Source organism: Pipistrellus kuhlii, unplaced genomic scaffold (assembly GCF_014108245.1).
Source record: "Pipistrellus kuhlii isolate mPipKuh1 unplaced genomic scaffold, mPipKuh1.p scaffold_m20_p_7, whole genome shotgun sequence".
Classification (NCBI taxonomy): Eukaryota; Metazoa; Chordata; class Mammalia; order Chiroptera; family Vespertilionidae; genus Pipistrellus; species Pipistrellus kuhlii.
Genome location: NW_023425573.1, coordinates 75,099,405 through 75,123,079, shown reverse-complemented (window position 1 = coordinate 75,123,079; position 23,675 = coordinate 75,099,405). Strand labels below are relative to the sequence as shown.

At 40.5% G+C, this 23,675-nt stretch overlaps 1 protein-coding gene across 6 annotated transcripts in view; it reads right to left on the bottom strand.

The window, feature by feature from the left end:
- Window positions 1–23,675, bottom strand: part of EPB41L5 (erythrocyte membrane protein band 4.1 like 5) — a 167,045-nt gene that overhangs the window by 88,587 nt on the left and 54,783 nt on the right. For 5 of the 6 annotated variants that reach the window (XM_045575769.1, XM_036421288.2, XM_036421289.2 and 2 more), the window contains 7 exons: window positions 21,539–21,659; window positions 21,315–21,402; window positions 20,412–20,500; window positions 15,503–15,572; window positions 3,443–3,612; window positions 2,331–2,437; window positions 959–986 (listed from right to left, as the gene is read on the bottom strand). In XM_045575769.1, the coding sequence (XP_045431725.1) occupies window positions 959–986; window positions 2,331–2,437; window positions 3,443–3,612; window positions 15,503–15,572; window positions 20,412–20,500; window positions 21,315–21,402; window positions 21,539–21,659 (673 nt within the window). Of the gene's footprint in view, window positions 1–958; window positions 987–2,327; window positions 2,438–3,442; window positions 3,613–15,502; window positions 15,573–20,411; window positions 20,501–21,314; window positions 21,403–21,538; window positions 21,660–23,675 lie in introns of all 6 variants that reach the window. The other variant, XM_045575770.1, reaches the window with a different exon arrangement.

Sequence of the window (23,675 nt, the reverse complement as noted above, 5' to 3'; positions counted from 1 at the left end):
CAAATTACATAACTTAAATGAACTGAAAAAATTCTAGAAAAACATAAGCTTCAAAACTGGCTCAAAATGAAATCTGAATAGACCAATAACAAGAGATTGAATTTGAAATTTTAAAACTTCATACAAAGAAAAAAACCAGGCAAGATGGTTTTAATGGTGAATTCTACCATACATTTTAAAGAATACCAAATTCTTTACAAACACTTTCCAAAAGATAGGAGAGAAGGAAACATTTCCCACCTCAATTTGGTGAAGCCAGATAACTGATACCCAAAACAGGTGAAGACATTTATTTTAGATCAGTGTTTTAGATCAGTGTTTCCCAAAGTGTGGTACGCGTACCCCCAGGGGTACGGGAAGAGTTTGGTGGGGGTACACAATGCACTGGAGTTTGGTGGGAATATGCACTGCACCGTGCTTAGCTGCACCTAATTATACGTTCTCATGAGTACGATGGGTACTCAGCGTTATGAAAATTATAGAAGGGGTACACATATGTCAAAAGTTTGGGAAACACTGTTAGATGAATAAAGACAACTCCACAACAAAATATTAGTGAATCAAATACAGCAACATGTAATAGAAGAAGGATTATACACCATGACAAAGTGGAATTTATCCCACAAATAAAATTAATTGCTTATCTGCAAATCAACCTTTCTTTGAATGCATTGTGTGCAAGGACCGTAATTTATTCACCTTTAAATCCTCAGTCACATACCAATAACTAATGTATATCATCCTCATTATAAATAATAGCACATCCACACCCACCCAACTTTTTATTTCTTTAAACTGTGTTATTTTTTTGTGTCTGGCACTATGTGTCTATTCCCAAATGCTTGGTGACAATTTAAAAACTTTAATAGATCTTCAAAATACTTGTTCAATTAATGATAGCAACTACATAAATTTTAAAAATTCTATGTCAATTCCTAAGATGCAAGAAATTACCCACCTGAGTTCTTCAGGTTTTGCTGGACCAGCTGACAGTATTAAAAAAAAAAAAAAAAAAAAAAAAAAAAAAAGTTCCATTAGTTTTCCTCTTACATGGTAAACTGCATCACTGTTCATAAAAGCTAGTCTGGACTAAATGTATTGTAAGCTATGGCTCCCAACCATAGATTTAAAAACCTTCATTTCAGATCATTAAAATCAATATGGCAATTACTTCCATTTTTTAAGTAGCAAAATAAGCATTTCTCTCTTCTTTGAAAACAAAACCATCAGCAAGCCTTCTAGAGTGCGCTGAGTACAATGGAGCATTTTCAGTTCAAAGTAACAGGTAACTTACAAGTTTTAAACCATCACAAATTGAAATGGCTTCATTAATAGCTATATATTATTTAATGTATAGACATACATATAAAATTATAAATATAAATCATATTTTTTAAAAATTGACACTGCCAAACATTAGATCAGGGCAATTGTTTCTGGACAATTGGTGATGACCCCAATATTGAACATACTTAAAATTCAGTCTATATTTTATTTTTTAAATATGTTTTTATTGGTGTGAGAGAGAAGGGGGAAGGAAAAGGGAGAGAGAAACATCAGTGAGAGAGAAACATCAATCAGCTGCCTCCTGCATATGGCCTACTGGGGATTGAGCCCACAACATATGCCCTGACCGGGCACTGAACAGAACCTCTCAGTGCATGGGACGATGCTCAACCAATTAAGCCACACCAGCCAGGGCTCAATCTGTATCTTACTACAAACTTAAACTTCAAACCAAACACAAGTTTTAGTTTCTTTGTCAAAGTAAACCATGCTTGTTATTATATAATTAGAGTAATTTACTAGAAGTAACATTTATGAATTTGCAAGTATCTATGGTAAATATAGTGATGATTAAATTTATTATTTAATAACTTATTTCACAGAATCCTTAATAATATTGTAATACCATCTGACATAATCTTTACTTAAAATTTATTCATCACTTATCAATGTTTTTAAAAGTTCTTAAGGGAATTTTAAACATTATTATGAGTGAGATCTATAAGACAAAAAGAAAAGGAAAATGTTTTTCTGCAGAATAACTAAAATAGTTAATACGAACAAAAAATGAACACAAACTTGGTACAGTGTTTAAGTTGGGATTAAGATAAAGTTTAATCTCAGCAAACATGTAGGCTTTTTCCTTTTGTATTTTATTTTATTAAAATGATTATGCCTGAATCAAATTCAATAAATGAAGAGTACTTTAGCTGACTCTAACAAACTTCAGAGTCAGACAACATCCTCCCAAGTAAACAAGACCAGTACCATCCACACGATGAACTGCCAAGAACGAACAATCCTTGAAACAGGGCAGCATTTACCTTTCATCTGTAGAGTTCGTCGAGAATATCGTTTGCTGGGTCTTCTTTCAAAGGATGTTGATCTTCTTGCTTTATTGGTTTTTGTGGTCTGATACTCAGTTTTCCCACTAAAATAAGTAAGATATTAATAGGAATAAGATAATTTAAGACCTACAGTAATCAGACACATAAATGGGAGAAAGTATACATTGGGATTCTTCTTTAACCACCCTGAATTTCATCCTGAGGAAAGTGCTGCTAGGAATAGTCTTGATGTCTCCTTCGTGACATCATTCTCTCCACTTAGGTTTGTGTAAAATATGCAACACACAAATTAAATATAATTTTTTCTTAAGCATGCACATCGCCTAACATAATAAAAAGTTAGATGTCAGTGCTTTTATGGAACTACCTTCTCTTCAATGCAACTGTGCAATTAAGTCAAGATTTTTTTCTAATTGCAATATAGTTTTCAGAATAATTTTCCAGAAATATTTAAAACTATTGTCCCACTGTCCTTAATTTCCACTGAAATTGTTAAGAAAATGCCTCCCCACTTTTAATATAGATACAGTAGAATAAAACGAATCCCACAGAATTATCTTGCCACATTATTTACCCTTCTTCTTTAAAGTTGTACTGACTGATTCTCATAGTATGATAAAAACTCATACCATGAGTTTGATAAAAACTCACAATTAATAATATACTCTCAGGTAAACCAAAATATTCCTACTTGCAACCAACCAACAAGAAGTCTAGAATAATAGTGGAATTTCAGGTTTATAAAGGACGAGAAATGTTACCCAAATTAATTTCCCACTCAGCATAGGATACCTTTTCTCTATATGGTATTCAGCTGTTGGATGAAGATGCCTTAAAGCTATTATATGGATTTAAATTGGAGGCTAATTAAAATATAAAGGTCAACAGGGATATAAAATCCATTACACCATTATAATGTATCCTATCTATTCTGGAAATTTAACATTATTTCCTGTCTTATTTTGGCCAATCAAAAACACTGGCAAGACACTTTATTTCCCTAGTCACCACATCTTTAAAATGAGGGTTGGCCTGTTTTGGCCTCTCTGAAAGAATGAAGGATATAGCAGAAAGCTTCTAACATCAACCTGTATCTAAATCGTGATCCTAGCCGGATAAATCCTGATCGCTGAGATCCCTTCTGCACAGGGCCTCGGAGACGGAAGAAGGCATGGTGCTCCACAGCACATTTCCATAAATGTTTGCACGCTTTTGGATGGTCCAGCCTAAAAACAAACGTGTGTTCCTGCTCTTTGCCCTGAAAAACAAAAGAACGCAGAGAGGTAATTATTAGGTCAGACATTCCTATCCAGTTACTCAGCTACAAATTCAAACCCAACAATACCAAGAATCAATAAAACATTTTGTTTGCTCCCTGAAATAAGATACTCTTTATAGCTGTCTATATAAAAAGGAAGAGTTGAAATCATTTTCTCATCCAATATAAAAATTATTCCTAAAAAGGTCCTCTCTACTTATATGACTTCATTTCTCAGAGATACGTAAAATGAGGGTTTATCTGCCATATTTTGGAATATATTATAATTTAAAGATAAGATTTGGCAATATTTACCAAAAGACTTAAAAATATCCATATTCTTTGTTACTGTAACCATTCTCACAAGAATTTATATATAAAAAACCCTAATATGCAAATAGACAAAACGGCAGAACAACCGAACTGGTCGCTAACGTGTGTTAACCATGAGGGGGAGCACATGGGAAATGGTGGGTTGTCGGCAGCAGGTGGCAGAGCACGTAAAAAGGTGGGCATCAGCTGCGGCAGCGGTATGGTAGAGCAGGTGAGCAGGGGCACCAGACCACGGTGTGGCGCCGGTTGATGTCATCAGGGCGAGCCTCTGATGGTTATAAAAATTCTTTGCTCCCGCATGCCACAGCCCCCCCAGGAGCTTGCATCTGCTGTCAGCACCAGAGCCAAGCTGCTGTTGGCACCCACTGCTGGTGCATGGCGCCCATCCCAATTGCTTGGCATGATCAGCGGGTGAGAGGAGTGGCTGCTGGCCACGATTGTCCCTCAGTCATTCTCCAACTCCCCCTGTTCCTGAGGGGTGGCCAGGGCCAGCACCTGCAGCTCGCACCCACTACCAGTGGTGGAGCTGCCACTTGCACCCACAGCCGGTTTCAGAGCTGCCGCTTGCACCTACTACTGGTGTCCGGCACCAGTCCCAATTGCTCAGCACCATCAGCAGTTATGAGGGACAGCAGGTAGCCCCGATCACCCCTGAGGGATTCTCCACTTCCTGCTGCTCCTGAGGGGCAATTGGGGCAGCAACCACCGCTCACACTTGCTGATGGTGCTGGCCCTACTCACACCTGCTGGTTGCGCCAGTCAAAATCACTCCATGCCATCAGAGGGGGCCAGCTGGGCTGGTGTCATCAGACCATGGAAGCAGCGGCGGCAGCAGACAGGTGATGGGATGCCTAGGCAGAAGGGGCCAGGTGGGGGTGTGGAGGATGGGCCAAGACCTGCCCCTGTGCTCACTGCAACCTCATGGCCTACAATTCCTTTCAAGGTGCAAGAGTTCATGCACTGGGCTCCAAAGTCTATATATATAAAATCCTAATATGCAATTAGACTGAACAGCAACAACAGAACAACTGGTCACTATGACATGTGCTGACCACCAGGGTGAACATGGCAGGTGTCGGCAGCAGATGACAGAGTGCAGAAAATGGCGGGACGCAGTGGGATGGTGGGGCAGGTTAGCTGGGGCGCAAGACCAAGGCAGTGCCACTCATTGCCATCAGGGGAGACTCTGGTGGTTACTGAAAATTCTTTGCTCCCACACACTGCAATCCTGCCTGGCTCTTGCACCCACTGCTGGTGCTGGAGATACTGCTAACACCCACTTCAAGCACCCAGCATCGGCCCCGATTGCTCGGCACCATCAGTGGGTGCAAAAGGCGCCTGCCAGCCCCAATCGCCTCAGGGCTTATCCACCTCACCCTACTTCTGAGGGGCGATCAGGGCCTGCACCACTTCTTACACCCGCTGCTGGCACCAGAGCTGACACACACACTGATGGTGCCTAGTACCAACCCCTATTGCTTGGCACCATCAGCAGGTGCTAGCAGTGGCTGCCAGCCCCAATTGCCCCTCATGGACTCTCTGTCTCCCTCTGCTCCTGAGGTGTGATCAGGGCAGCAGCTGCCGCTCACACCCGTTGATAGAGCCGGACCCACTCACTCCCACTGATGGCTCCAGCCCCAATCGCTCTAAGCCATCAGTGGGTGTGAGTAGGGCCAGCGGCAGCAGGAATGAGGCTACTGGCAGACATGGGACAAGGGGCCATGACAGGAGAGGCCAGGCAGGGGAGCAGTTTGGTCCAAGGCATGCCCCTGTACCCACTGCAGCCTCGTGGTCCACAGTTCCTTTCAAGATGCATGAATTCGTGCACTGGGCCTCTATTCCTATATAATAAAAGCCTAATATACTAAGTGTCTGGTCGTCCGTTCAACCAATCAAAGTGTAATAAGCTAATGCTATGCTAAGGCCGCTCAACCGCTCGCTACGATGTGCACTGACCACCAGGGAGTAGATTCTCTGACAGTAGGTTAGCTTGTTGCTGTGGTCCAGCTGATTGGGACCGAGCAAGATGGGTTGGACATGCCCTGGAGCCCTCCAGCAGTTCCTCCCTGGCTGGCCACGTCCCTCCTCGGCCCCAATCATGCAACGGTGGGGCCCTTCAGTTTGACCTACAAACTCTTAGCAATAGGAGAGCCAGTTTTGGCCTGACGACAGAACCACCAGTTGCTATAATACACACTGACCACCAGGGGGCTCAATGCAGGAGCTGCCTACTGGTGGTCAGTGCGCTCCCACGGGGAGGCCCACTCAGCCAGAAGCCGGGCTCACAGCTGGCAAGTGCAGCAGCATTGGTGGGCGTCTCTCCGCCTCCACAACAGTGCTAAGGATGTCCAACTGTGAGAGGGCACAGGCCTGACTGAGGGACCCCATCCCCAAGTGCACGAATTTAGTGAACTGGGCCTCTAGTCTAACTATAATAGTTAATATTCATAGACACTTTCCTAAGAATCTCATATTAATTACCTCAATGAGCAGATACTATCATTTGGCCCATTTCACAGATAAGGAAACAGAGAAATTAGGCCCAAGGTCACAAAGCTAGCTTTGAGAGAAAACCAGAATTTAAACCTCTCCATTCAGACTCCAGGCCCATTTTTGAATATCTAAACTATGTTTCTCCAGATTTTTTAAACAAAAAATCTGCACCCAAAGATTTTCTTCAGTCTTCTTTATAAGAGTAAAAACTGGCAAATGTACAAAAAAACACAAAAAAACACACACAAAAACAAAACAAAACAAACAAACAAAAAAACCCCTTAACTGTCCAAAACAAAATAAATAATCAGGTAATTACTGGTATATTTAAAAACTATACAGCCTTAGCTAGATTGGCTTAGTAGATAGAATGTCAGCCTACGGACCAAAGGGTCTCAGGTTCGATTCTGGTCAAAGGCACATAGCTTGGTTGCTGGCTTCTCCTCGGCGTGGGCCCTCATCAAGGCTCGTGCAGGGTTTCTCTAACACCGATATTCCTCTCTTTCCCTCTTTTTCCCACTCTTTCTAAAAATCAATGAAAAAATACCCTCGGGTGATGATTTAAAAAAAAGAAAGAAAGAAAAACACTATACAAAGATAAATTAGTGAATGTACTACTCTTTATACATATTACAGAATACTACATATACAATAGATTAAAATGAAAGAACTAGATCTACATGGTTACACCTGTTTAGGTAAAATAAACAATATGCAAAAAGTTTTAAAAATATCCTATATGATAACATCTACAGGGAACTTATACAACTTAATAAAAGGAAGATAAATAATCCAATTAAAAAACGGGCAACAGACCTAAAGAGAATCTTTTCAAAAGAAGACAGAAGGAAGGCCAAGAGACATATGAAAACATGCTCAAAGTCACTAATTATCTGAGAGATGCAAATGAAAATGACAATGCGGTACCATCTCACACCTGTTGAAATGGCAACCATCAACAAATCAAACAAACGACAAGAGCTGGTTAGGATGCAGAGAAAAAGGAACCCTTGTGCACTGCTGGTAGGAATGCAGTCTGGTGCAGCCACAGTGGAGAACAGTATAGAGTTTCCTTGAAAAACTAAAAATGGAGCTCCTATTTTACCCAGTAATCCTATTTTTAGGATTATATTCCAAGAAACTAGAAACAGCAATCAGAAAGGATATATGCACCCCTATGCTCACAAGAACACAATTCACCATAGCCTAAATGCCCATCAGCAGATGAGTGGATTAGAAAACTACGGTACATCTACACAATGGAATACTATGCTGCAGTAAAAAAGAAGGAATTATTACCATTTGCGACAGCATGGATGGATCTGGGGAGCATTAAGTGAAATAAGCCAGGCAATGAAAGAAAAATACCACATGATCTCACTCATTTATGGATAATAAAGAACATTATAACCTGATGAATAAAAAGATACAGAGTCAGTAAAGTCCCAAACACTGTCAAATTACAGCAGGAAGGTTGGGGAATGTTGGGGAGGTAGGGAAATAGATCAACCAAAGGACTTGTATGCATGCATATAAGCACATCAATGGATATAAAACACTCTGGGGGTGGGATGAGGGCATGCAACAGGGGGTAGGGGAGGTTGGGGAAGGTCAAGGGGGAAAAAAAGGAGATATATGTACTTATATGTGTAATATTTTAAACAATAAATTTTTTAAAATAAACATCAACATAAGAAAAATAGAAACATGTAAATTGATCATACATCTGCTACGCTTACCAGTCAATCAGGAGTATGCAAATTAACCCAACAGAGATGGAAGGTTAATTTGCATATGCAGGTGCTGAGAGGCCTGGGTCCCGGGAACATGCTTGGAACCCAGGCCGCTTCTAGCCCATAGGCCCGTGTGTAGGCCCTGAGCAGCTGGGTCCCAGAATGCCCCTGGCCACGCTGGGCCTACGGATGCAGGTGCCAAGTGGCTGGGGGCATGGCGGCCGATTGAGCTTGCGCCATGCCAAGCAGTGGCCCAGGTCTATGCCTACAGCCTGGCGCACACAATGCAGGGCTGGCCACAGGGTTGGATGCCAAACACGCCCCTAGCCCACTGGACAAAACAGAGGATGTCCTCTGTGCATGAGCTGCAGAGGAAACATCTTTTCTTTTCTTTTAAAGTATATTTTATTGATTTTTTACAGAGAAGAGGGGAGAGGGATAGACAGTTGGAAACATCGATGAGAGAGAAACATCAATCAGATGCCTCCTGCACATTCCCCACTGGGGATGTGCCCCCAAACAAGGTATATGCCATCAACAGGAATCAACCTGGAAACCTTCAGCCTGCACGCTGACGTTCTATCCCGAATCAAACCAGTTTGAGTGTAAACACTTTTTCTGACCGCTCATTGGCTTAACTCCCTGTATGCCACCACTTGGAGTGTTCTTGGTAACTTGGGTAATAAGAATCCAAGAAGGCAATCTAGGGCTTTTCCACCACACTCCTGGAGGAAAAAATGAAGGTCCTCTGTTGGAGGGGCTAAGAAATGACATATCCTGCCCTAGCTGGTTTGGGTCAGTGGATAGAGCCTCAGCAGGGTCCGGGTTTGATTCTGATCAAGGGCATGAACCTAGGTTATAGGCTCCTCCCTGGCTAGAACCCAGGTCAGGGCTCATGCAGGAGGCAACCAATCGAAGTGTGCCTCTCACATTGATGTTTCTCCCTCTCTTCCACTCTCTCTCAAAATCAATGGAAACATATCCTCAGGTGAGGATTAAGAAGAAAAAAGAAAGAAAAAGGAAGAAATGTCATATCCTATGAAAGAGACATCTTGAAAATGCCTAAAGAAAGTTGTCATTTTTTCATGGTAAAGGGAGTGGAGTCCATGTTGATGAAAACACCTTGGCTGCTGCGGTGGCTGGCAGTGGCTACAGCAGCGGTGTGATGGGGGTGGCGCCTTCCTCTGATCAGCCTGGTCACCTCCCAGAGAGGGAGGCCAGACTGAGGCTTAGGCCTGCTCTCCACTGAGAGCGGGCCTAATCCGTCAATAGGACATACCCTGAGGGCTCCCAATCTGTCAGGGGGGCAGGCTGGGCTGAGGGAACCCCTGTCCAGTGCACAAATTTCATGCACTGGGCCCCCTAGTATGTGTGTGTGTGTGTGTGTGTGTGTGTATGTATGTAAAATTTTAAAACAATTCTACCATGTGTTCATATTTTGAGAAAGAAGAGAATGATACCCTCCAAGAATGGTGACTAGCTACGAGGAAGAAAGGAGCAAGCTAGGGTGTTAGACTTTAACTGTATCAAGCATACCATTATTATCTATTTCTAAAAGATAATTCTGAAGAAACAATGCCAAAAATGTTAAATCTAAACGAGTGAAATGGAAATCAATTTTATAATTTCTTTGTACCTTTAAGTATATTTAATTCTATAACTTAAACTGTCGCCAAGACCGGTTTGGCTCAATGGATAGAGCGTTGGCTTGGGGACTGAAAGGTCCCGGGTTCGATTCCGGTCAAGGGCATGTACCTTGGTTGCGGGCATATCCCCAGTAGAGGGTGTGCAAGAGGCAGCTGATCAATGACTCTCTCTCATCGATGTTTCTAACTCTCTATCTCTCTCCCTTCCTTTCTGTACAAAATCAATGAAATATATATATTTTTTTAAATAAAATAAAAATAAACTGTTTTGTCAGTTAAAAATATATTATAAACTCTATATATAGGTTCTTCATGACCTTAGTATAGGCAAAAATTCTTAAATTTTAAGACACAACAAGTACTGACCACAAAGGAAAAAATTGTATTACATTAAAATTGAAATCCTCTATTAACCCAAAATACTATTAGGGGAGACAAAAGACAAGCCAAGGAACAGAAGATATCTGCAATATATATATGACGAAGAACTAATATCTAGAATATATAAAGAACTTTGATAACCCAATAGGAAAACGAACACTTGAAATGGCACTCCATAAAAAAGAATATCCAAATATCCAATAAATACAAGCTATATACTGTAACAGCTGATAGTTCAAGTTTGAAAATGAAAGATATTTTAACACTGCCTTTATAATTATTTGAAATGTGTACATACAGTATAAGTACTGTATTATAGGAATAGTCATCAGGAAGGAGAATGCAAATTAAAAGTGATTCTACTATCAGAATGGCTAAAATGAGGGGGGGGAAAAACATTAGTAAAAAAAAAAAAAAGAGAAAAGAAAAGCTCTTATAACACTGCGGGTGGAAGTAAACTTATATAAACACTTTGGAAAACAGTTTGGCAGTATCCACCAAACACAAACACATGTATAGCCTAGTGTTGAGAACAGCCCTCTTCTAAATAGTCAAGTTTTTTTTTTAAATTCAAGTGTCTATCATAGGTAAAGTGTGTCTACTCATAAAATGGAATACTATACACTATATAGAAATATAATTATCCTATATAATAAAAGGATAATATGCAAACCAACTAAATGGTAGAATGACCCATCACTATGATGCACACTGACCACCAGGTGGCATACGCTCAACGCATGAGCTGCCCCCTGGTGGTCAATGTGCTCCCACAGGAGGAGCACCACTCAGCCAGAAGTCGGGCTCACAGGCAGCTGTGGCAGGAGCCTCTCCTGATTCTGCAACAGCGCTAAGGATGTCCGACTGCTGGCTTAGGCCTGCTCCCTGAGTGCTCCCAGACTGCAAAAGGGCACAGGCTGGGCTGAGGGGCCACTCCCCAAGTACACAAATTGTGCACTGGGCCTCTAGTACATAATCATACCTAATAAAAGAGTAACATGATTAACCATCACTCTACTCCACAAGCCATGCCCACCAGCCAATCAGAGCAAGTATGCAAATTAACCCCAACCAAGATGGCTGCAGCCACAGAGACTTGAGTTCCTCTGGCAACAAAAGAAGCCAAGCTTTCCACCTGTCCTAGCCGGTCTAAGCCTCCACTCAAGGTTACAAAGTTTCAATTGTAGAAGTTAAATCAATTCCAGATACCAGGGCCTCCACTTGGGTCTCCAGGGGACATGGTTGGCCTGCATACCATCACATGCCTCAAGGGAACCCCCATCCTGATCCAGGACACCCTTCAGGGCAAACCAGCTGGTCCCCACTTATGCACCAGGCCTCTATCCTATCTAATAAAAGAGTAATATGCAGATTGACCATCACTCCAACACACAAGATGGCTTCCCCCATGTGGTCAAAGATCCTGCTCCTATGTGGACACAAGATGGCCACCACAAGATGGCCAGCAGGAGAAGGCAGTTGGGAGGGACCAGACCTGCAAGGGAGGGCAGTTGTGGGCGATCAGGCAAGTAGAGGAGGGCAATTGGGAGGCACCAGGTCTGCAAGGGAGGGCGAAGGCGATCAACCCTGTAGGAAAGGGCAGTTAAGGGTGACCAGGCTGGCAGAGGAGGGAAGTTGGGGGCAAATGGGCTGGCAGGGGAGCAGTTAGACATCAATCAGACTGGCATGGGAGTGGTTAGGGGGTGATCAGGCTGGCAGGTAGAAGCGGTTAGGGGCAATCAGGAAGGCAGGCAGGCGAGTAGTTGGGAGCCAGCAGTCCTAGACTGGAGGTCCCAGATTGGAGGTCCCAGATTGGAGAGAGTGAAGGCTGGGCTGAGGGACAACCCTCCCCCTCCCCAGCCCCCATGCATGAATTTCGTGCACTGGGCCTCTAGTATAACAATAAGCCAACTAGCCGAGACCGGTTTGGCTCAATGGACAGAGCACTGGCTTGGGGACTGAAGGGACCCGGGTTCGATTCTGGTCAAGGGCATGTACCTTGGTTGCGGGCATATCCCCAGTAGGGGGTGTGCAAGAGGCAGCTGATCCATGACTCTCTCTCATCGATGTTTCTAGCTCTCTACCTCTCTCCCTTCCTCTCTGTACAAAATCAATAAAATATATTAAAAAAGAAAAAAATAAGCCAACTACAACTACTCACTGCAACAAGGCTAACACTCACAAATACAACGCTGAAATAAGGAAACGAGATATAAAAAGAACATTCAGTCAGGTTTCATAAATTCACAAGATAAACAAAAACTAATCTATGGTGTTTGAGTCAGGAGAGTCATTACCCTTGGGGACTGTACCTATGAGGGAGCACAAAGAAGATTTTACTATTTTGGTACTAGTCTATTTCTTCATCTGAGTGCTGGTCATACAGATACATTTGAAAATTCAACAAGCAGTACATTTATATTAGCACTTATCTGAATGTATATGTCAATTAAATTTACCAACAAAAACCACACATAGAAAAAACATGGAAAAATGAATAAACTCAAAGTAGGAAAACCTTTCTATGACACAAAGACCACATACCATAAAAGACTGACAAATTCATCTATTTAAATTTTTAAAAATAAATTACAAAGATCCCAATAAGCAGTGCTAAAAGACAACCTGTAGGTAAGATATTTACAATTTATATGACAAAGTGCAAAACCTGCAAGAAAAAAGTCCAACAACCCAAAAGAAAAATGGGCAAAGGCTATAGACATTTAAAGAAAATGAAATACAAATAATTCAAATTTATGAAAAAATGTTCAATATCATTCGTAAGAATTAAAAATTAAATCTAGCATGAAATTCCATTTTCCACCTTTTACGGTAGATAAAAATGTGGTAACTTCTGGAAAAGATTTGTACACAGATATATGTAGTACAACATGATAGGCTCTCTTGATAACCATGACAAATGCACATACCCATTTGAACCAGCAAGTCCACTTCCAGAAAAATTATGCTATAAATACTTGCCAATGTAGAAATTAATGTCTATATAGTGAATAAATGTCATTAAGAATTGATTAAATAAATTAGGGCACATCCTAGAATACTACAGTTTTGTGTTTTTAGTAAGAATGAAGAAGCATTCTGTACTGACTAGAGGCCAAGGTGCACGAATTCATGCACCAGTGGGGTCCCTCAGACTGGCCTGTGGGATCGGGTCAAAACCGGCTCTCTGACATCCCCTGAAGGGCCCTGGATTGTGAGAGGGTGCAGGTCGGGCTAAGGGACCCCACCAGCGCACAATCAAGGACAGGGAGGGATGTGGGAGGATTGGCCAGCCAAAGAAGGATTGCGGGAGGGCTCCAGGGCTTGTCCAGCCCATCTTGCTCAGTCCCGATTAACCAGACTTCATCAGCACACTTACCAGCCGAAGTATCTGCCCCCAGTGGTCAGTGAACGTCATAGCGAGCGGTTGAACTGCCTTAGCATATCATTAGCTTATTACACTTTGATTGGTTAAACGGGTGACTGGACACTTATCATATTAGACTTTTATTATATATGATATGAAAAAGATTCCCAGTTATAATATACAGTTGAAAAAGGATAAGAATAGTATAAGCATGCAAACTTGTTTTAAAAAGAACTGATATACTACATATTTACTTCAATATATGTATAAAATACTTTAAGATATCTAAAAAAACAATACTACATTATGTATTAGATCAAATCTAAAACGCCATCAATTGTAAGATGCAGAATTATTTTATAGCCCAATAACGTGTCACCAATTAAATTATGACCATATTCTTATCACATAGGATTATATTTTCTTCTTGTTGAAGGGACTACCTTTAGATTAAATTACCATTTAATAATACATGAGCTTTCATAAAAAGGAAAATACTGGCAAAACATTATTTTTAAATGCAATATCTGCCTTTTCTGAATCATTTTCTGCTCATATTTTGATAATGTAATGATAATCCTCTGAGTCATCAAGAGATTTCTTTTTTAAATGATCGATTACTGTCTCTATGATTTTCTTCCAGGTTGTGTGATAGGACAATCCTTTGTATGTACCTCAATAATAAAACATTCAAAACTTATCACTGTTACATCTAATTTTAAGAATCTAATTTTAGGTTCTTCTAAGTAGCCCTTCTCATATTTCATTGTGTATGCGAACTCTTTAACATTTTACCAAATTTGTTTTTATCTATACCTATCTATATGTGTGTTTTTTCAAATTTATTCCTCTGTATACATTAAAATTATGTTTATTCACAATCCTGTAAAATTTGACAAATGCATAGAGCAACAATTTTCAACTGGTGTAACACAAGAATTTTTAAAACATGCAATACCAGACCTATTTAGTCAGGGGCACTTTTCCCTTGATTATCAAATTCAAAAATTAAAATAGCCAATACAATAGTTGTCCAGTGCAAATAAATCAAAATTATACCTATTTTTTGTCAAATAAGAAAATATTTTTTGGTATGCCACAGAATTTTAGTAGTTTGTGTGTCATGAAATGAAAAAGGTTGAAAATCTCTGGCATGAAATATAGATAGCAACTCTATAGATAACCACCAAAATCAGGATAGAGAATAGTTCTCTCAGTTCCCCAAATTCCCTGTGCTGTTCCTTTGTAGTTAAGCCTTCTTACTCCACTTAATCCCAAATAATCAGTGATCTATCCTCCATTCCTCTAGGTTTCCTTTCCCAGACTGCCATATAAAATAAACTCAGATAGTCATGATCTTTTGAATCTGCATAATGCATTTGAGTTGCACACATGTTGTTGTGTGTATCAATTAGGAACTAGATTTAACTGGGAGAGGGAGGGAAGTAATTGTTAGTTTAGGTTTTACTTTAAAATATTATTAGGTAGGTAGCCCGGCTGGCATGGTTCAATGGTTGAATGTAGACTTATGAACCAGGAGGTTATGGTTCCATTTCCGGTCAGGGTACATGCCTAGATTGCAGGCTCGATTCCCAGTGTGGAGCATGCAGGAGGCAGTCGATCAATGATTCTCTTTCATCAATGATGTTTCTCTCTTTCTCTCCCTCTCACTTCCTCTCACACATAGTAAGTTGTATATACATATTATCAATGAAGAAAAAAAAAGAATAGTTTTCTATATTGTCTTTAATCTTAAAGGCAGAACAACGATATTTTTTAGAATGGTATAACCTTAAGCAAGAAATTATTTAAATACATTATTAATTATACTGAGTTCTTTGAGTCTATAAAACAACAAGGAACATTCTCCCCTTTTAGAGATTTAAGTTACTACATAAATAGTTATTGTCACATAAGTAATGCAATACAATTCCCACCTGATCATCATCTTCTACCACCACCAGGGTTAATTTAGTCTTCTTAAAATCCAATCTAGTTATCTTGGGCCTGTAACAATATAAGAATAATAGCCAGATTAAATTAAAAAAAATGTCCTCTAAATTAAAAAAAAAAAAAATGTTGTTACTTCAAGCACATTAATCATCTAACTTCTGAACCGAAAATTGGTAAGGGTAAAATAAAATAAACATAACCTGCACTGGCCATCAAAAAGGCCTCCAATCTAAAAAAATAGCTAAAATAATAGAAAAAAATTTTCAAAAGCAACACTTCTAGCAAAATTGATGCTGCAAATTTATCAGGCATTGAAAATGTTGAACAGTGCTGGCTCATCAGTTGGAGCACTGTCCCGTCCACCAAAAGGTTTCAGGTTCAATTCCCAGTCAGGGCACAGACACTAGGTCCGTGGTTGGCAAACTGCAACTCACGAGTCACATGCAGCTCTTTGGTCCCTTGAGTGTGGGTGGCTCTTCCACAAAATACCATGGCCTGGGAGAGTCTATTTTGAAAAAATGTCATTAGAAGAAGTTTAAGTTTAAAATATTTGGCTCTTGAGAGAAATTTCAATCGTACTGTTGATATTTGGCTCTGTTGACTAATGAGTTTGCAGGCCACTGCCACTAGGTTATGAGTCTGATCCCTAATTGGGACAGTAGGAAAGGGAACTGATCTATGTTTCTCTCTCTCTTCTTTCCTCTCTCTTTAAAGTCAATAAAGCATATCCTCAGGTGAAGATTTAAAAAATGTTCAGGCTGAAACCGGTTTGGCTCAGTGGTAGAGTGTCAGTCTTCGGACTGAAAGGTCCCAGGTTCGATTCCAGTCAAGAGCATGTACATTGGTTGCGGGCATATCCCCGGTAGGGGGTGTGCAGGAGGTGGCTGGTTGATGTTTCTCTCTCATCGACGTTTCTGGTTATCTCTCTCCCTTCCTCTCTGTAAAAAATCAATAAAATATATTTTAAAAAAAAAATAAAAATAAATAAATAAATAAATGTTCAGGGGGAAGAAGAAAAAAAAACCCGAAAAAATCCATATAAATATTTCTTACACCAACTATGGTTGGATAGATGACAAAGCTTTTTTAAAGGCATAAAGGAAAACATTATTGATTAGGGTCTTCAAATCTATTTTCTATAGCAATTTTGGTTTGAGGAAATACATTTTTAAAAATATTTAAACCTCATTATAGGACCCACTTTCCAACTCTATCTCCATTTGAACTAAAATCCTAAACAACCTATCACATTTGAACTCTGTACTTCTATGAACTGTAATGTCAAAACAATGCAATTCTCACTAGTTTTTAAATATCATCTATGTAAAATACTAGAGGCCCAGCGCATGAAATCTCGAGAGACCCAGATCCTCCACACCGGCAGGACCCCAAACCCACCCTGCGTGAGCCTTGGGGCCCTGTCTCTGTCACGCAAGCCCCTCCAGCCCCCAGCAAGCCCCAACCCATAAGAGGTGTTCCACGCAGCCGAAACCGGTTTGGCTCAGTGGTAGAGCATTGGTCTGCGGACTGAGAGGTCCCGGGTTCGATTCCGGTCAAGGGCATGTACATTGGTTGCGGCAAGAGGCAGCTGGTCGATGTTTCTCTCTCATCGACGTTTCTAGTTCTCTAACTCCCTTCCTCTCTGTAAAAAAATCAATAAAATATATTAAAAAAAAAAAAAAAGAGGTGTTCCTCGCACCTCCTGGTGACCAGTTGCTTGGTCATTCCTCAACAGGGCGTGACAGCCATAGGCCTTTTATAATATAGACAATTGTAAAACAGCCTGTTTGCAAGAGCTGTACTAAAACAGTATGTGAGAGTAATAGTAATAAGTGAAGGAGGGGGAGGACCTAGTACTTATTTAAGTGAAACCAATACTTATATGTAACGCCTACTAAGTATCAGGTACTTTTCTAAATGTTTTACATATGTATTAATTCATTCTCACAACATTCTATGAGGTGGTACAAAAGATGCTTTATCTTCAGCCTAGAGCATTTTCTGGCTATGAATCATATCCTGTCAGCCCACAGGGCAAGTTGGAAGTATAAGAGAATTGACACTCAAGGAGTGAGTAAATAAATGCCCCAGCTCCCTCACCCAGAGAAGGACAAGTATAAAGGTGTTCCATTCAAGTCTCTCAAAGAGTCTCGAACAAGGGCACCTAGATGCAAAAATAAATGGAATACTATGTTCAATGTTTTAAGGGGAAATAATTTTCAACCTAAAATTCTATTCTCAGCTCAATTATCAAGAAAATATAACATTTTAAGGCATCCAAGGATTTAAATAATCCTCTTATCAAGCAGTTACTTGAAATACATACATACATATATGTATGTGTGTGTGTGTGCATGTGTATGTGTGTATATATATGTATGTGTGTGTGCATGTGTGTGTGTGTGTGTGTGTGTGTGTGTATATATATATATATATATCAGAAAAAAACAAAAACAAAAGCAAAGAAAGGGAAATATGGAAAGAGGACACAGAATCCTAACCAAGAGACAGAAAATGGAAGTCCCAAGATAAAAATTGTACAGCAGTTTGGAGAGCAAACAGTTCCCATTGAAAAAGAATAATTTCATATAGCCCTTGAGAATTTGCAAGCACTTAAGAAGACCACAAAGATGGGTGATTCAAAGAGATGTATGTGGTGCTATGCAAGACATTGGAGGAGGGGGAGCCAAGAGCTCTAGGAAAAACAAAAGAGTACCTGGAAAGGAAATGTAATCCCAGTTGTGAGTTCAAGGATGTCAGGGCTGGCCAGGAAAAAGAGCAGTACTGCGCAGATCTTTACTGAGAGGTGTTTGGATAGGATGCATGAGGGGAGTCCTTCACAGCAGAACATCCCGAGGGAAATGGTACAGAGGCCTCACCAAGAAGGAGCAGAAGGCATCAGGACTGCCAGAAAAGTGGAATCAGAGAAGGGGGCTTATGTATCTAGGCAATGGCATTCAGCAGCAAGGGGGAGTCTCTGGGTCAGAGAGCTCTGAAAGGCAGTAGTGGTTTCGAGTCTTTTATAGCTACAAGATTTACCTTATCTGTGGCTAGTAGTTTTTACTGGGATATGCAAACAAGATAGACTTTAAATGGCTGAAAATATATTTAACCTTGATCAGTGTGCTCAGTGGTTAGAACATCAACCCATGCAACAGAGAGTCTGCAGCAGGTTCAATTCCATTAAAGGGCATGTACGTGAGTTGCAGGTTCTATTCCAAACCCTGGTCACGGTGTGTGCAGGAGGCAACTAATCAATGTCTGTCTGTCTCCTCCCTTCCACTCTCTCTAAAAACCAATGAAAAAATATCCTCAGGTGAGGATTAACAAAAAATATATTAGGATATATTAGGATATACATAAAATATATTAGGATATACATAAAACAAATGAACCTGTAAGAATTTAAGTTTGATGCTGAGGGCTTTGAGCTAACAGTCCTCACATGCTATGAAGAAGTAAACAATGTAAGAGTCAATACACAGGGCCATCTTAGCCCACGTTTACAACACCAGTAGATTGCTCAGATCTGTGACACTTCTGACACAGACCAATACTGTAAACACTATTTCTTTTCTTTTTAAAAAATATATTTTATTGACTTTTTACAGAGAGGAAGGGAGAGGGATAGAGAGTTGGGAACATCGGTGAGATGCCCGTGACTGGAATTGAACCTGGGACCCTTCACTCTGCAGGCTCACGCTCTACCCACTGAGCAAAACTGGTTAGGGCTAACCACTATTTCTTGATTTTCAGCTCTGGACAAAACCTGGAGAACTTAATTATAATTATGAAATCCAACTTATACACAAATATAATTTAAGTTTGGGTAATAGAAGTTGGGACACAGAAAGGGCATAGCTTAAAAGGAGACATAAAAATATTAATATCTCCCTCACACAATAAGGAGTAGTGAGTAAAAATACTGAATATGGAATAAGAAATAGCAAAAATAGTGAGACTGAGGCAGGACAGTAAGAAGCAAGGAAAATTCTTTGGCAAGTAGAACAGGGAAACTGAAACAGAGAGCTGAACAAACTGGCCGAGCAACTTACAGACAGATACAGGTCACCTCCCTACAGATAACAGTGAAGCCTCAGCTGTATTTCAGCTCCAGGCCCAGGAAAGCAGCAAACCCAGATGGGCTATGCCAGGACCAGCTGCAATGATTAATGGTCCCCTGCCCTGGAGGTGTCCAACCAGTGGAGACTACAACCCTGAAGGGCACACCTGGAAAAGGTGATTTATAATTTGTGGAAGTCTCCCCTAAGACCTCCCTTAAACTCCAGCCTTTAAAAATCCTCAAAACAAAGGACCCAACTTGTGCTCCCCATCCCGGAGCACACCCACGTCTTTCTCTTCTCCCTCTGCTGCGCCCACAGGCATGTATCTTCTCAATAATAAGATGCTCCAGAGACTTGCATCCAGAGGAGCAATGGGCAGCAGCAGCTCTTCCAGGGCTAAACCCCTGCACCTGTCTCCAAAGACTCATTTTCTCTGACTTACCAGGTAGCCCAGAGCAGTCCCACCTCAGTGCTCTTGTTGCTTCTTCTATCCTAAGCCCTTCCTTGTTCCACTGCCCCCAGCTTTAATAAATGTACTCTCAAAATCACCCACAGACCAACCCTAGTAGAACATAACTACATGTGAACATTTAGTATATCTAGAAATACATAATACTTATATTAAAACATGTACTTTGACATACCTTGAAACTAATGGAAAATGCGGCTAGAAGAGTTTTAAAAATTGCCCCTGGGTTTTGAAACTAAAGAGGTAAGACTATGACAGGAGACAGTTTCAATTAATTTATAACCTTTTCAGAACATGTGTATTAACTTCATATTAAAATACAAAACAACAATAAATATCTTTGACAGTGACTCTACTTACCAAAAAAATAAGCCAATTTTGGTCTCTCCTTCAAAAACAAGAACTCCTGTTGGGGTTAGTCCCAAACTATAGTCATTCCCGTCTCTAGCCTAATTTAAGGAATAGGAAATATGTTAACTTATTTGCATAAAACAGGCTTCACATTTTCAGACAACTGCTTAATTTCATTTTCACACTTAATTATTAATTGTACACAGGTAATATTAATATGCAAAGTATTTTCAACAATCAGTTTCCAGAACAACATTCTCAGGAAAATTAAAATGTGCATTTAGCCGGGACCAGTTTGGCTCAATGGATAGAGCGTCGGCTTGGGGACTGAAGGGTCCCGGGTTTGATTCCAGTCAAGGGCATGTACCTTGGTTGCGGGCATATCCCCAGAAGGGGGTGTGCAAGAGGCAGCTGATCGATGACTCTCTCTCATCGATGTTTCTCTCTCTCTCCCTTCCTTTCTGTATAAAATCAATAAAAAATATATATTTTTAAAAAATGTGCATTTAGTTCATTGAAACACTTGTTTTAAGGTATGTCTTCACTGAAAATAGTTACACTCTCACTACAACAAAAGCTCTTTCCAGATTTTCCTAATATTCTATTCACCACTTAAATTGGAAATTTTGGGGGAAAAAAAAACCCAAAACTTCCTTTCTGGGAAAATTTAGCTACTTAAATAAAAATCAGCTGATCAATGATTCTCTCATCGATGTTTCTAACTCTCTATCCCTCTCTTCCTCTCTGTAAAAAGTCAATAAAATATATTTTAAAAAATAAATAAACAAATAAAGTACCTAGTACTAGCTGATACAAACTCCACAGACTCTCTCACATTAAAAAAATTTCATAGTCACCCTGTATCTTAAAAGAATAATTTTTAAAATAAAAGTATCACAATATAGTGCTTACCTTGACCACATGCATATCAACACCATACATTTCTAGCCATTTGGCTTTATTCAGATAATTAGTTTCAGCTTGTGCTGGTGTCTGACCTCTGAAATTAAAAAATATTATTTCTTAAATAATAAAAATGTAAAATGAAGTCTATACCAAGTACAGAAATAGAAGAAAACAAATATAAAATCACGATCTTGGTGATGTTAAGAAAAGTGTAATTAAATATCAAGTACCTGTATTCCTTCCATTTCTCAAAAATAGCCAACTCCATCTCTTCAGTCTGAATGGGCATGAACCTGAACTCAGTTACAAGATCAGGACTATGCTCAGCAAGATCACAGTCACCAAGTTCAGCTACAAACATAAGTTTTACAGTTAGATTTTGTTAAAAGTTTATTTCCTGAGGAATCTTTAAAACCAATTTTATTAATAAACACCTATAGAATTAGAAAGATTCTTTCTTAAACTACCACAAATTCATAACACCCAAACCACTCTCAAAAATAAATGTAGCTTACACTTGTGATTTATCTGTCTATACACACAAATCACACACTTGTGGTTGGTGGTGTATTTCCAATTAAGTGCCTTTAATTTATTCAAACCTTATTAAAATGCTTAACCTTTAAGAACTTCTTTCTAATCTTCCAGAGGGAAATACATTTGACCTTATCTTACCTAATAATAGACAAATATATAAATTGACTGTACCTTCACTATGCCCAATCAGAATGATATGCAAATTAACCAACAAATAAGGCAATTAATTTGCATAAACAGGCAGGGCAGGCAGCACCATGGCCCGCTTCTGGGAGTACAGGTCCATCGAGGGTACAAGAGGCCCTGTGGGCAGCACCAGACACCACCCACAAGGTACCAGTCCATCGACCAGGGAGGTGGGCTGGGCAGCACCAGATGCCATGGGAGGGGTCCAGATTCACTGCAGGCCCCAGGAGGGGCAGCAGCCTGCCTAGCTGCTCCCATGGGGCCCTGGGAACATCACAGGCATGGTTGCTTAGATTTAGACAGGGCTTCTGGCCACAGATTCACAGCTTCAGGGAGACTGAGGCAGGGATCTGCTTCACTTGCAGAGAGAGTGGGCCCAGCCAGGGATCAAGAGGCATGGAAGAACTCCCAGGCAGAGGGGCAAGGACCCTCCCCTCTGGGGGTGGGGGTTTGAGAGGTGGTGCCACCTCAGTGGACGGGAGCCGCACTGCAGGGTACTGGACTGACTGATGTGATTCAGAGAAGCTCCCAGTGCTAACCGGCCTTGCTCAGGCAGCCTTCACACTTCAGAGGCAGTGATTCCTGCTCCTGCCTTGACCCAAAAGCAAGCCCGCGGTGCCCTGCCCCATGGCAGAGCATGCCTAGGCGGTGAGTGCGAAGCCTTTCACCTGCTCCAGAGAAGCAGGGGCAGTAAAGAATGGGGATAGGGGACCGGACCAGGGAGAGGAAAGAATATGGAGCATCGCAATGAAGAGGTGCTTGAGAAAGAGGCTCAGAAGCCTGACTGGAAGGTTTGTTCTGTTTGCCGGGCGGCTGCCCCTTAGGAAGGGCAGAGAGCATGGCTCTGAGGGCAAACTGTGTGCTGAGTCAAGTTCCACAGCCAACTGGAATTGGCCTCAGTTTCTTGGTCTGTACAATGGATGAAGCATGTCCCAGTGCCTTCATTGAGCTTTGAAGGCCAATTTAGATACTATATAAAGAAAATTAGGGAAGAAGTGAGAAAGAAAAGGAAGGATGGACAACACAAAAGAAAGACTGGAAGGAACTTGTAAACCCATTGTCACTTAAATAGGGAATATAGTCAATGTGTTGTAATAATGATATGATGCCAGGTGGGTATTGGAAATATCGGGGAACACTTTGTAAAATATATGATTGTCTAACCACTATTCTATAATGTAAAACCTGAAACCAATACAAAATAATAATGAATGTAAAAAAATGAAAATTGGAGTGAAATTTTTATAAATTTCAAAGTTTAAATAAAAGCTGTAAAGGAAGGAAGGGGAAAATAAAAAGTGTTTTTCATTTTACCACTTCATTATCTTTTCAGTACATGAAAAAGAGTTGTCTTTATATGGTGCTTTTATACTTTTCTAACTCATTACCTCATTTTAATTTCCGGGCAACTTAAAGACAAGATAATTGTTCCCTCCACTATTTAAAGAGAAAATGTTGGTGTCTGGTCCTAATGATTCAATTGTCAAGCCCTTGTTGTAAAGGAGGGTTAGTAAAATTTTCTGTGCAGGATCGTATCTATACTAATCAGGCCAGCAGAGAAGGGGAGTTAGGGGCAATCAGGCTGGCAGAGGAGCAGTTAGGTGTCAATCAGGCCAGCAAGGGAGCAGTTAGGGGGTAATCAGG